Source organism: Kogia breviceps, chromosome 11, assembly GCF_026419965.1.
Source record: "Kogia breviceps isolate mKogBre1 chromosome 11, mKogBre1 haplotype 1, whole genome shotgun sequence".
Lineage (NCBI taxonomy): Eukaryota > Metazoa > Chordata > Mammalia > Artiodactyla > Physeteridae > Kogia > Kogia breviceps.
In genome coordinates, this window is record NC_081320.1 from 10,078,463 (window position 1) to 10,091,635 (window position 13,173).

General features: G+C 46.8%; 1 protein-coding gene across 9 annotated transcripts in view; it reads right to left on the reverse strand.

The window, feature by feature from the left end:
• Positions 1–7,871: 7,871 nt before the first annotated feature.
• The window catches only part of NPHP1 (nephrocystin 1), a 63,972-nt gene continuing 58,670 nt past the window's right edge, over positions 7,872–13,173 (reverse strand). For 8 of the 9 annotated variants that reach the window (XM_067007221.1, XM_067007220.1, XM_067007219.1 and 5 more), the window contains 2 exons: positions 12,364–12,408; positions 9,281–10,619 (listed from right to left, as the gene is read on the reverse strand). In XM_067007221.1, the coding sequence (XP_066863322.1) occupies positions 10,347–10,619; positions 12,364–12,408 (318 nt within the window). In that variant the 3' untranslated portion in view covers positions 9,281–10,346. Of the gene's footprint in view, positions 8,003–8,481; positions 8,600–9,280; positions 10,620–12,363; positions 12,409–13,173 lie in introns of those variants that run through there. The other variant, XM_067007218.1, reaches the window with a different exon arrangement.

Here is a 13,173-nt window from a genome sequence, read left to right on the forward strand (position 1 = left end):
CCCAGCCGGTGCTTCCAGGAGCCAGGCTTGGGGCCAAGCGGTTCCTTCCTGCTTTCCGCCTGCCTGCTGGCCGAGCTCCAGGGCTGTGACCCGGCGACCAAGTGGCTCCTTTCGCTCTAAAGAAAGGGCCTGGAGATGTGGGCCCTTTGCCTGTCAATCTGAGAATCTGCCACCCTGCAGGAAGGCCTGGTGCCCCAAAATCTGCTGGAGATGCTCGGGGTTTGGAGGTCCATTCTCCCTGCCCTCCGTGGCCTCAGCCCTGGAGTGGAGGGGATGTGGGAGGACTGCTCTGTGTGCTGGGGTCAGGATATGTCCACCACAAGAGGCCAGTTCCTGAACAACCAGGGCCAGCCCTCCCGGGCACAAGTCGGAGTAGCAACCCGCTGGGCCTTTGCCTGGTTGGGAGACAGCTGGGTGAGAGCCAGGGGACAGGGGAGTTTGGACAAATGAGCCCAAAGCAAAGTCACTGCAAAGAGAGGCAAAGGGCACATGGAGTAAACGTCAAGCCAGCCTGGTCGCGCCCTCCTTCATGCCTGTGGGGGTCTAGCGGGGAAGTGAGGCCCTGATCCCACCTGCCTTCCAGCCCCACCTCATTTGCAGGATGAGCCCAGCACAGCAGACGCTGCCCCAGGAATCTCACCTCTTGCCCCCTCTCCGGACTGTTGTAAGTCAGCCGTGGCCGCCCTCTTGGGCTGTAGGATACCTTGGACTCAGCCACCGACAACATGGCACATAGTCTATGGGAACAGCTCAGGGAAAACAAGAAGGAAAATAACCTTTCTCAGGCTTATTTCTCATCTATGAAGTAGAGTTAATACCAGAACCTGCACAGGGCCTGAGCCTCTTCTACCTTCTGAGACAATTCATATGTTTAGAAGGGAAGAGGCGACAAAACAAGGCTGTAAAAAATTTGGCATATTTTAAACATTTTACATTTAGCCAAGGCATGTTTTATTATATGCAATGAAGTATAGCACACTCTACTGAGGCTCTTCTTAAGAAAGCTGTAGGATTCATAATGCACCACCAGCAATGGGATGCCGGGACGGACAGAAGTTTAGAGCTGTGAGAACATCTTCACCTTCCAGTCCAGTGGATGCCTCGCTGGGGCTGTAGGTGTGAATGCACCGTGAGACAAGGTCAGAGCCTGGTGTGAGGCTGCGCGTCACATTTTCTCCTTTGTGTGTTGGGGCGAGTTAAATGAGATATAGTCTATTTGAAAACTTCCGGGACAGTTCTGGCTAACGGCAGACGCTTTATAAGTAGTTGTTCATCTAATTCTAATCCTGAAATCACTTCTCTTTGCTTCTCCTTTCCATAGTAAGACCAGCACCTCCTCTGTTAATATTTCCATCCTGATTTTTAAAAAAAATTAATTTATTTTTGGCTGCATTGGGTCTTCATTGTTGCGCACAGGCTTTCTCTAGTTGTGGCCAGTGGGGGCTACTCTTCATTGCAGTGCGCGGGCTTCTCACTGCGGTGGCTTCTCTTGTTGCAGAGCACGGGCTCTAGGCGTGTGGGCTTCAGTAGTTGCGGCACTCGGGCTCAGTAATTGTGGCTCTCAGGCTCTAGAGCTCAGGCTCAGTAGTTGTGGCGCACGGGCTTAGCTGCTCCGCGGTATGTGGGATCTCCCCAGACCAGGGCTCGAACCTGTGTCCCCTGCATTCGCAGGTGGATTCTTAACCACTGTGCCACCAGGGAAGTCCCTCCATTCTGATTTTTAAAAACCATTTCAAAATTGTTTTTGTTGATGTATAATATGCTTACAGAAAAAATGCACAAAACATACAGACCATGAAACCACGACCCAGAGCAAGAAATAGAACGTTGCCAGACTCCACCCAGTCATTTAACCCTCCCTTCTCTCCAGATGTCTGCTCCCATGATGTCTAACCCTATCAGTCAGTTCTGCTTGTTTTTTTAATGAATTTCTGTGCATCTGGCTTCTTTCACCCAACATTATGCCTGGGAAACTCATCCACGTTTTGTGCTGCTGTAGTTTACTCACTGCTGCACAGTATTCCATTGTATAAATCTTCTACACTTTATCCATTCTATTGTTTATGAACATTTGGGTTATTTCAATTTGGGGTCTTAATTAGTAACACTGCTATGAAAATTCTAGAACATATCTTTTAGGGCATCTAGGTATGCATTTCTATTGGGAATATCTCAGGAATGGAATTGTGGGTCATGTGGTGTGCGTTTTTAGATAATGTCAAGCTATTTTTCAAGGTGGTTAAACCATTTATACTCCCACCAACAATGTATGCAAATATTGTTGCTTATAATTGATGTTTGCATGTTTATTATAATACACTTGGTGTTTGCGTGATATATATGTTCCTACTCTTTTACTTCTAACTTACCTATATCACTATATTTATAATGGGGTGTGTGTGTGTGTGTGTGTGGTTATGACAGAGTTGGGCCTTTGTTTTTAATCCGTTCTGCAATTTGCTGCTTTTGTTTGTTTGTTTTTTGTCCGTGCCACACAGCTTGTGGGATCTTAGTTCCCCAGACCAGGGATTGAACCCACGGCCATGGCAGTGAAAGTGCTGTGTCCTGACCACTGGACCACTAGAGAACTCCCAACAATTTGCTGCCTTTAATTGGTATTTTTAGACTATTTACATTTAGTGTAATTATTGATATATTTGGATTTTGGCCTACCATTTCATTTTTTGTTTTTTATTTGTTTGCTCTGTGTTTCATTTCTTTGTTTCATCTTTTGGGCCTTCTTTCGGATTTTAAAAACATTTTTAGTATTCCATCTGAATTCATCTATTGAGTTTTTTTACCATGTCTCTTTGTATTATTTGTTTGGAAGTTGCTCTAGGATTTACAGTATACATACTTAACTTTCCAGTTGACTCAAGAGTATTTTGCCACTTGGGATGGAGTGAAGAACATATAGGTCCCTTTACTCTTTTCTTTTCAGTTGTAGTTGTCATTCATGTTATAAATGCATACATTGAAAACCCCATCAGACAATGTTATGTTTTTTGCTTTCAACCATCATACATATTTTAAAGAACTTAAGAGAAAAAATTAATCTGTTTACCCAGATATTTACCATTTCTGTTGCTGTTCCTTCATTCTTGATGTTCCAAGCTTTCCTTTGGTATCATTTCCCTTTTGCCTGAAGAATTTCATTTAGCATTTCTTTCAGAGCAAGTCTGTTGATGATAGATTCCCTTAGTTTTCCTACATCTGAGAATGTCTTAATTCCACCTTCATTCCTATAGGGTATTGTTGCAGAATATAGAATTCTGGGTTGCCAGTTTTGTTTTTTCTTTCAGCACTTAAGAAATGTTTTGGTTCACACACTACTTTATGGGATCACTTTCTTTAGCTCCCTCCTCCCCATGATCCCCCCACACTTTCCACTTCCCAGGTGATCCTGACCCCTCCACCCTCACCTTGGTCCTCTGGCTAAAAAGCCAGGGTTTTACTTTCCCTGCTCTACTGTGACAAAAAGGAACAAGATATTTTTACAGAGAGAAAGAGAGAGAAAGAAGGATTTCCCCCCATGCTCTTAGGACCACAGTTCCTTCGGTCAGAGAGAAGGGTGCCCCTCCTTAGAGTTTCGTCACCTGTCTGGCTGCCACTGCCATTGTCACCCCTACTGTCACTAGATTGCCTGGGGGCAGGAAAGAATGGAAAAAACTCCACAAATAAACAGGGGTTTTCTACACTCTCTCTGACCTATACGGGCTCTCTTTCCCATTCCTAAGCCCAGAAATGGAAGGCTTTTTCAGAGACGTTTTTGGTCTGTATCCTGTACACAGTTCTAGGTTTCATGTTGTCTGAGCCCAGGCCTGAAGAATCTGGAGGGAAAAAATGGGAAACTCACCACCACTTCGGTAGTATTTTCAATTCTGGTTTCCTTCCCAAATAGTCCCATTTCTACTTATTTTTCAGAGTCTTCAGAAAGCTGTTCCATGCATCCTGTCCATGGCTTTAGTTGCATTCAGTGGGGAGGAAAGGGTAGAATATCCATCTCTATTTGACCAGAACCAAAACTCTACCAGCCTGTTTTGATTCTCTGTATAGCACTTATCACTACCTCATATTTTTGTTTATTGATTCATTTGCATATTGCATATTGTTTGTCTCCCGCCCCTGCCCTCCCTCAGATGTTGGCTTCAGGGGAGCAGTAACTTTGTTTGTATTGAATATTGCCTGGCACACAGTAAGCACTCAATAAATGTTTTCGAATGATTGAATCTACTCTCTCTGTCAGAAAGACTTTGGAGACAACTGCTTCTCTTATTTTTTTTTTTTTTTGTCTCTTCTTCCTCAAACTCTCTCCCCACCAATAAATCGCCTTATACATTTTTCATACAAGATTTATTGGTTGCCTGACAGATAAGGGGCAGGCCAGGAGAAAGCCAGAGATGCTTGGGGAAGGGACAGTGTATCCATTCTTCCCACTGCACGTGTTAGAAGAACCCATCCCAACTGGCTCTAACAACCAAGGGAATTTATTACCTCAGGTAAGTGAGAAGTTGGGGGAATGTTGGCTTCAGGTGAGGCTTGATCCAGGGACTCAAACAATGCTACCAAGGATCTAAGATCCCCTGTTTGTCAGCCCTGCCTGCCTGTTGCTGTCACTACTGTTGGCTTTGTTCTTAACCTCACTTAGTGCTACCCCCATGTACACACAGTTCTAGGCTTTCACTTCCCAGTAGTAAAATCGCTGCAATACACAGTGGCTCCAGATCTCACATCTCCTGCTACACTGGGCAGGGAAGGAGAGGGCGCTGGAGTAAATCTTCTGGGGTTTGCTCTCTATTGGCCCATTCTTAATCCAATCACTGTGACCAGGGGAGTGGCGTATCCTGATCTTCTTGAGCCAATCATAGCCCCTCCTGGAGCTGGGATGAAAGGGATGAAAGGATGTGGTGTAGTGAGGGGGGCTCCTCCAGAAGGAGAAGGGGGGGTGGAGTTACCAGAAGTCTACGGATATTGGACAGCAAATGCACCAGATGTCCATGCACTTGCTTCCCCCTGTAGAAGGAGGAGCCCAGCCCTCCCCCTTCACGCTGCAGGGACACTCACGTCTCAGTGGCTCTGGCCTGCTCATTCAGACACAGCTGGATTGCAGCTACTATCTCTACAAATCAATCTGACTCCCTAATGGGGGAGTTAGAATGCACACACCCACAGGACCAGGCTTGGGAGGAGGCTGCGGTTAATGCTGTTTGTGGCCATCAGGAAGAACCGAGTCTGGTTCCCAGTGTCCTTGGGGTCTGGGCAGGCACAGAATGCTTCAGGGTCAAAGGACAGCTGGCAGGAAAAAGGACGGACTCATGGGATAATGAATGGGTCATCCAGAGAGACCTCCCTGGAGAATGGCTCAGAAAGCTTGGAGCCTTTTTTTGTTATCTCCCTAAGTGGCCTCTTTGAAAGGGCAAAGTTTGGCAAAGTTAATCTTTGTTGGCAAAGTCAAATACAAATGAGCAGGTTAAGGTCCAGTCTGTCTCCAGAGCATAAGAAATGGACAACCCAATGGCCATATAACCAAAGTCCCGAGTTCAAGCTGTTTTCCATCCATGATTTCTGATTTCCATTTTATACTCTGCCCGCACGCCTGCAAGCCCTCATTCAGTGTCAGCCACTGAGACATAAATTCCGAGGCGTCCGTGTTCCTACCCATCATGGCACAGCCTTTCACTCACCATTCATTCGTCACTCCTCCCACCCCTCCCCGTCCAAACCTATGGGATGACTCTATTACTGCCTTCAGATATCAGAATTTCCGCTAGCAAGTCTGGCTCTTGAGGGATCCACATGTTATTAAATCCACATATTCCTGAGTTTCAGACAGCAAACGGTGGGAGTTCAGAGAGTGAGGGATTCATCCAAAAACTGAGTGGAAGCCAGCTGGTCCCCAACGTGGGATGGCGGTGTCTGGGGAGAGAGAGCGCGGTAGGAAGGACCACCTGTGCTGATCGCTTACTTGGTGCCCGCCGCAGGGCTCTTAACTCCGCAGACATGGGATGGCTGGAATTTAAATATCACAACAACAACGGAAAGACACAGCGAGAGGCCCTTCCAGCAGCCTGTGCCCTTCTTCATGGTTCTCATGTGTGATTACGTCCACATCGTGCATTGTAAGTCAGGACAGGGATCTCATCAGGGCTGCTCCCACCGGGTCCTCCAAGCTGAATGCTGTGCCTGGAGCATAGTAGGTGCTCAGCAAATAAGTAATGAACGAATGAACAAACGAATGGGCGATTATAAACCTCAGATGTACGGTGCCTTGAATCAGTAGGGTTCTGTCTCAGATTCTCTGTTTTCAGGAAGCAGAACACAAAGCAGCTAGGTTACAGCCAGCTCTGGTCACCTCCACGCCCAGAGAAAAGCTCCCAACTTGGAATGCTTCACACCAGAGGAAGTGAGCAAGTCCACAACAAAGGATGTCCTGTAACACTGTAAACTGACAAAGCCCTGGGCTGGCAGAGGACACTTCCAGCACCCTCCCTGGTCCCTGGGGGTTTCCCAGATGCTGCTGGGTCGGCAAGTCAAACCTGCTCCGTTTGTATGTGGTATCATGCATTTCAACCACTCCCTTGTGAGTTGTTCTGACCTCAATCTTAGACCATAAAACCACTGGCGACTGAGGTGGTACCTGCTCTGTAGTACACGCCCCGTCCCTTGCCATCCAGATCGGACCCCCAGGCCAGGGAACTGCAACATTTTCCACCTCCAGCGGATCTGATGGATGTGATGCTTAAGCCATTGTATGAGGCTGGAGGTGGAGGGAGTGGGCCAATACCCCCACCCTCCACAATGGTTCTTTTCTCTTTTTTTTAAAGATTTTGTTTTGATGTGGACCATTTTAAAATTCTCTATTGAATTTGTTACAATATTGCTTCTGCTTTATGCTTTGGTTTTTTGGCCGCGAGGCATGTGGGATCTTAGCTCCCCAACCAGATATCGAACCCACAACCCCTGCACTGGAAGGCGAAGTCTTTTTTTTTTTTTTTTTTTAAGGTACGCGGGCCTCTCACTGTTGTGGCCTCTCCCGTTGCGGAGCACAGGCTCCGGACGCGCAGGCTCAGCGGCCGTGGGTCACGGGCCCAGCTGCTCCGCGGCACGTGGGATCTTCCCGGACCGGGGCACGAACCCGCGTCCCCTGAATCAGCAGGCGGACTCTCAACCACTGCGCCACCAGGGAAGCCCTCGGTGGGAGACTTTGTGTGCGTGTGTGTGCTAGGCGGGCCTCTCACTGTTGTGGCCTCTCCCGTTGCAGAGCACAGGCTCCGGACGCGCAGGCCCAGCGGCCATGGCTCACGGGCCCAGCCGCTCCGCGGCATGTGGGATCCTCCCAGACCGGGGCACGAACCCGCGTCCGCCGCATCGGCAGGCGGACTCTCAACCACTGCGCCACCAGGGAAGCCCGAAGGCGAAGTCTTAACCACTGGATTGCCGAGGAAGGTCCCCCTGCCCTGACCCATTATTCTGATGTGGGGACCCTCCCCCCCCCCTTCACGGGGAGGCACCCCGTACTTGTTGCCCTCTCGCTGCTCCCCCACTTCAGTTCACGGTTAAGTCGCTGTATTGCCAAGTCATGCTCCTTGACACGCGGACCCCCAAGGACTCATTTCCAGGATGTTTCTGGCTCCCTGACAACCTCTTCCTGTTTTGGAAGCTAAAAGGTGGCATTAAAAAGCCAGAGAGGTTTCATTGTTTTGAAAAAAAAAAAAAAAAACGCCTCCACTGACTGAGGAGGGAACTTCAGCCTCTCGATGGCAGAGACACGCTCACCCCTGCGGAACAGCCTGCTCCGTGCGGACCAACTGCCTCCGCGCCTTCCTTTTGGGCCAGAGCATGACCCAAACTGTTTTCTCTCCTGTCTCCGTGTTTTGCTTACCTGTCAGAAACCCGGAAGTTGGCCGCATTCGTCAAGCACGACACGTTTCAAATGAACACAGAAGACGGTCTGTGAAGACACCCTCTAAGGAAAGCTCCCTCGCTCCACGCCGTGCATTCACTGAAAGGAATTCACCAGCAATATTTTCTTTCGCTCAGAATGCCCCACCTCTGGCTTGATGCTAAGAATAAGCTAAATGATTAGAAAAAGTAAAAGGTGGCAGCTAGGAGTTAAAGAGTCTACAGAAAAATGACCTTTGCAGTGGGGAGTGATATGGTTTCATGTTCTCTCAAACGAGACAGCAGGGACCTAAGATGAGACAACTCTGACAGAACGGGGAAATCTCTGTACACACGCTCGCCACCTCCCTTTACACAGGCGGGAACCCCTCTCCTGCAGCAGGAGCTGTGGACGGCCATGGTCCCAGAGGGAGAGAGGCACCGCCCTGGGAAGGGGACAGGCAGCTTGTCATGATGGCTTTTCCCACACGTCACGGAGGGCATGGGGTGGGGTCTGGGGGGTGGGGTGGGGACGTAGTGAAATCTCTTCTCCAAGGCCATGTTCTCTCATGACATTTGTGGCTGGGAGCCCTTTCATACCATGTTAAGTTCTGAGATGAAGGCCCACGTTGAGTTTCGGTTAAGGGTTTAGCGGAAGCTGACTAAGGTGTAGCCCAGGAGTTTCATAATACAATGGATCTCTCAAAGTAGATGCCTCCTGTAAGGAAGCATGCTGTCAAAAAAAGTTCCTCAGGTGGTGCTCTGATAGTTCAGGTTAAACTCTTATTCGATTGTCTTTTTCTTCCAATAGCCTTCTCATATTTTATTTTCACATGCAGTTCTTAAATGTTTGCAGTGATGAGGGGGATGTCTTAGGCTCTAGATTACACGTGGTGTCTCTACGAGGTACATTAGCTGTGCCACTTACTAGCTCTGACTTTGGGAAAATTATCGAATCTGCCTGGCCTGTTTCTTCAGCGGTAGTAATACAGGAAGAAACCAGTGCTGGCCTCCTAGAGCAGCTGTGAGCGCTAACCTAGTAAATGAGAACATACGCGGCAGGTACTCAACAAATGCCAGCTGTACTGTTGTCATTAACAGTGAAGGCTTGGGACAATTTACTGGCAGTCACAGGTTTTATTTGAAATGCAACAAAATCTTTCTTCTTTCACACAGGGGTGGGTTAACTTAGTCCCCAAAGCCTGGAGGTGTTTTTTCGTTTTGTTTTATTTTCTTCCTCAGAGCACCAATTATGTGGACTTGAAAAGGTAAAACTAGATTCTGTTTTTGTATCTAATTAGAATAAACCACATTCAAATATTAGACTGAATTCAGTGATTAATAACACAACTTTCTCAAATAGATTACTCTGATTTCCCCTATATTTCACAACACAAAGTTTATTAGCAAAATCATGTATTTAATATATTCTGGGTCCTAGACTCTTATCAGATATATCATTTGCAAATATCTTCTCCTATTCTGTGGATTATATTTTCACTTTCTTGAATAGTCATAAATTTAGCTTTTGATAAAATCTTGCTTTCATACAAATCTATAGATAGAGTTAACTTAAATTTGTTACTTGGTATTACGTACAGAATGGACGGACAACAAGGTCCTACTGCATAGCAGAGCAAACTATAGCCAATATCCTATGATAAGCCATAATGGAAAAGAATATAAAAAAGAGTGTATATATATGTATAACTGAGTCACTTTGCTATACAGAAGAAATTAACACAACGTTGTAAATCAACTATACTTCAATAAAAAAAAAGAAACAGACTCATAGATATAGAGAACAAACTAGTGGTTGCCAGTGGGGAGAGGCAAGATAGGGGTAGGGGATTAAGAAGCACAACTATTAAGTATAAAAAAAGTAAGCTACAAGGATATATTGTACAACACAGGGAATATAGCCAGTATTAATAACTTTAAATGCAGTATAACCTTTAAAAATTGTTAATCACGGGACTTCCCTGGTGGCACAGTGGTTAAGACTCCATGCTCCCAATGCAGGGGGCCTGGGTTCAATCCCTGGCTGGGGAACTAGATCCCACATGCGTGCCGCAACTAAGACCCGGTGCAACCAAATAAATAAATAAATATTAAAAAAAAAAATTGTTAATCACTACATTGTACACCTGAAACTTTCATAATATGGTAAATCAACTATACTCAATAAAAAAGAAAAACAAAACAAAAATTTGTTAGTTGGTTTTTGAAAAAAAATTCTCTTTAAATTTAGATATAATAGCGTTCCTTACAAAAATTTACTTCATTGTATTAACACATATCCAAATTACCGGATAAATATTTCTTACAGAATGTGGCCTGAACAAAAAAGAACAAAGCCTAAGTTATGCTGGGACAGTTACTTCTGGTTTTGTCACGCGATGCAGGTTGTCACGGAGGGTCTATCAGATTCAGCGGGAAGTGGGAGGTTCAAGGGGCACCGGCTGTCAGGCCGCATTCTTTCTTATTTCACCCAAGAAGTCATAGGTCTGCTCCGAAATGTCGAAAGGTTCATGGAGCCCCGCTGGCGACAGCAGAGCCTGGAGGGCGCCCTCGTTTTCTTGGTTTTGCTTGAGGAAGTCGGCGATGAACTTCCATCGGGCGGCCTCGGTCTCCTCCTCTGCCCACCTGAACGGGGGCAGGAGCGCGGAGTGGAGGAGGGGGAGCGCGCAGTCATGGTAAACCAGGAGGAACACGGCCTTCAGGAGCTCCTTGTCTCTCTGGGAAAACACCGGCACCATCAGTGACTGTGAGTGGACCCAGGTCATTACTCCTCAAGTGTTACATTGTATGAACTCTGTTAACTAGAAGCCATCTAGGGGGTGGGAGGGAGGCGCCATCAGTGTCTGGCAGGTGGTCGGCTCTGAATCAGCTGCTCAGCCAGGACGTGGACACAACAGGAGTCACCGTGGTGAGAGACAAGCGGTTCTCTCTGAGGGTCTGCAAGGGGCTCCTTGAGGCCAGGGAGTGGCTTGGACATTCCATCAAGCAGACTGGGGTGCCAGAATCTAATTCCGGGGACAAGGTGTGTGGTTCCAGGTAAGTGGAACTAAGACGCAATGAGAAGTCAGCTGTACTGCTGAATGAGGTGAAGGTGATACAGGGGAAGGGTAGCAAGGGCTCTGCGTGAAATCCAGAGAAAGGAGCCCCAAGCAGTAAGAATGTGTTGTCAGCCCCGCTTCCCCATAACAAGATCTGGGCAATGTCCACACGGGCAGGCGGCCCGGCTCCGACAGCTGGGGTGGGAATCACAGCTGGGGTGGCGGTCTACACTGCGATGTGGCCCCCGCAGGCTACCGTGTGTGGACAGGCAGCTTCTACAGGCCCGAGGCCCAGCACCTGTCTACTGCCAAGCTAGAGGGCATCAAACCTGCCAGTTTTAGTCAAACAAAAACTCAAATAAGGATACAATATATACACTTTTTTTTCTTTCAGTTTTTAGTGTCTTTGTTTGTTCTCCCATGATTCCTTGAGGATAATGAAAAGTTCAGATTAGTAGTCCTAAAACCATGGACCGTGGGCCCAATGCAGCCCACTGCCATCTCTTTTTAGAAACAGTTTTACAGAAAACAGCCCTGGCCCAGGTGTTTACATATTGCCAGAAGCTGCCTTGCGTGACAGCGGCAGAGCTGGGTGTTTGAGACAGACCACGTGTGGCCTGCAAAGCTAAAAGTATTTACTCTCTGGCCCTTTACCAGAAAAGTTTGTCAATCCCAGACTAGAGCAGTCAAGCCACCACTCACCACCGATCACTGCAAGTTCTGTTTGGTAATGGCCACACTCTCCGGTCATGTAAGCACAGCCATGCATGCTTTCAATGTGTGCTACAGCTTATGCCAATTTTCTTCTTCCCTCTCCTTACCTGATATGGACTTTGAGAGCTAGGGGAATTTTTTTTAAAAAAATATTTATTTATTTATTTAATTTTTGGCTGTGTCGGTCTTAGTTGAGGTATTCGGGATCCTTTTGCGGCACGCGAGATCCTCTGCTGAGGTGCACGGGCTTCTCTCTGGCTGTGGCCCGCATGCTCAGTAGCTGCGACACACGCGGGCTTAGCTGCCCCGCGGCATGTGGGATCTTAGTTCCCTGACCAGGGATCGAACCCATGTGCCCTGCATCAGAGGGCGGATTCTTAACTACTGGACCACCAGGGAAGTCCCCCCCGCCTTTTTTTTAAATGAGAGAAATTTGATAGCCAACTGGGACACTTTGGCTTAGAAACTTCCCCTCAGTTCAATAAACTCAGTGATCTGAAATGACTGTCTGATCAAGTGTTTCTTTTTACACTTGGAATCCATCACCCACACCCTTCTTGGAAGGTGTCTTTGCAACCGTAATAACACCGTTTAGCTGTCAAGAGGGATTAGGACCACGGTTACCTGAGCTAAAAAAGAGGCATGATTAGGACGTGCAGCAGACACTGAGCAGAAAACGCGTGAAGCTCAGGGTACACAATCACGTTACCTTCTCTGATCTTTTTAATGTACTCTCCTTCTCAGCCCAGGAACTCTAAAAAGCAAATAAAAATATTAAGTTAATCCGAGTATTCACAAGTCTTTGCCACACCTCTGCAACTTCACTCTGTAATTAAACTTACGGACAGGGTTACAAACGCTGTACACATCCTGCACATGTAAGGAGTGAATCTCTAATTAGGCTTCAAGTGCTAATGACCCAGAACCGGACTGACTAGGCGGGATGTATCAGTGAACGATTCCTCAGAAGCCCGTGATTCTTGCAAGTCAAAACTAATTTAAGAACAGAATCAGTGCAACGCTAACACATCTGTGCAAACGGCACCAACGCAGCACCTAAATGATAAAATGCCATTACGTTTTCAAGGTAAGACCGTCATGGAAATAGAAAATTCTGCCAAATCCCATACTCCTTGACAATTCTGTCTGCCGAGACGAGGGCAATGGTCAGGGAGAGGTAGAATGAAGTGCAGCTTTGCCAGTAAATATTTCCAATCTGGGCACAAAGTTTCACAAAAGCTTCTTTAAAGAAATAAAAAACCCAGAGCTCAATTAACCCCACAGAAGTGTGAATCAAAGACCTTCCAGGGCCCAGCATGGTGCCTTAGCCATAGTGGGCTCTCGTGAAATATTTGTTGAATGAATCAATGTACGTACGTTTTGTATAACGATAAATATTAATACACTCATGCTTTATAGGGGAAGAAAGAGAAAGTCTGCATTATCTAACTATAGTGCCAGATGAGCTTGTCTGAAATTACAGATAAGCATATGCCAAGAACATGTTCTTACATCTTTT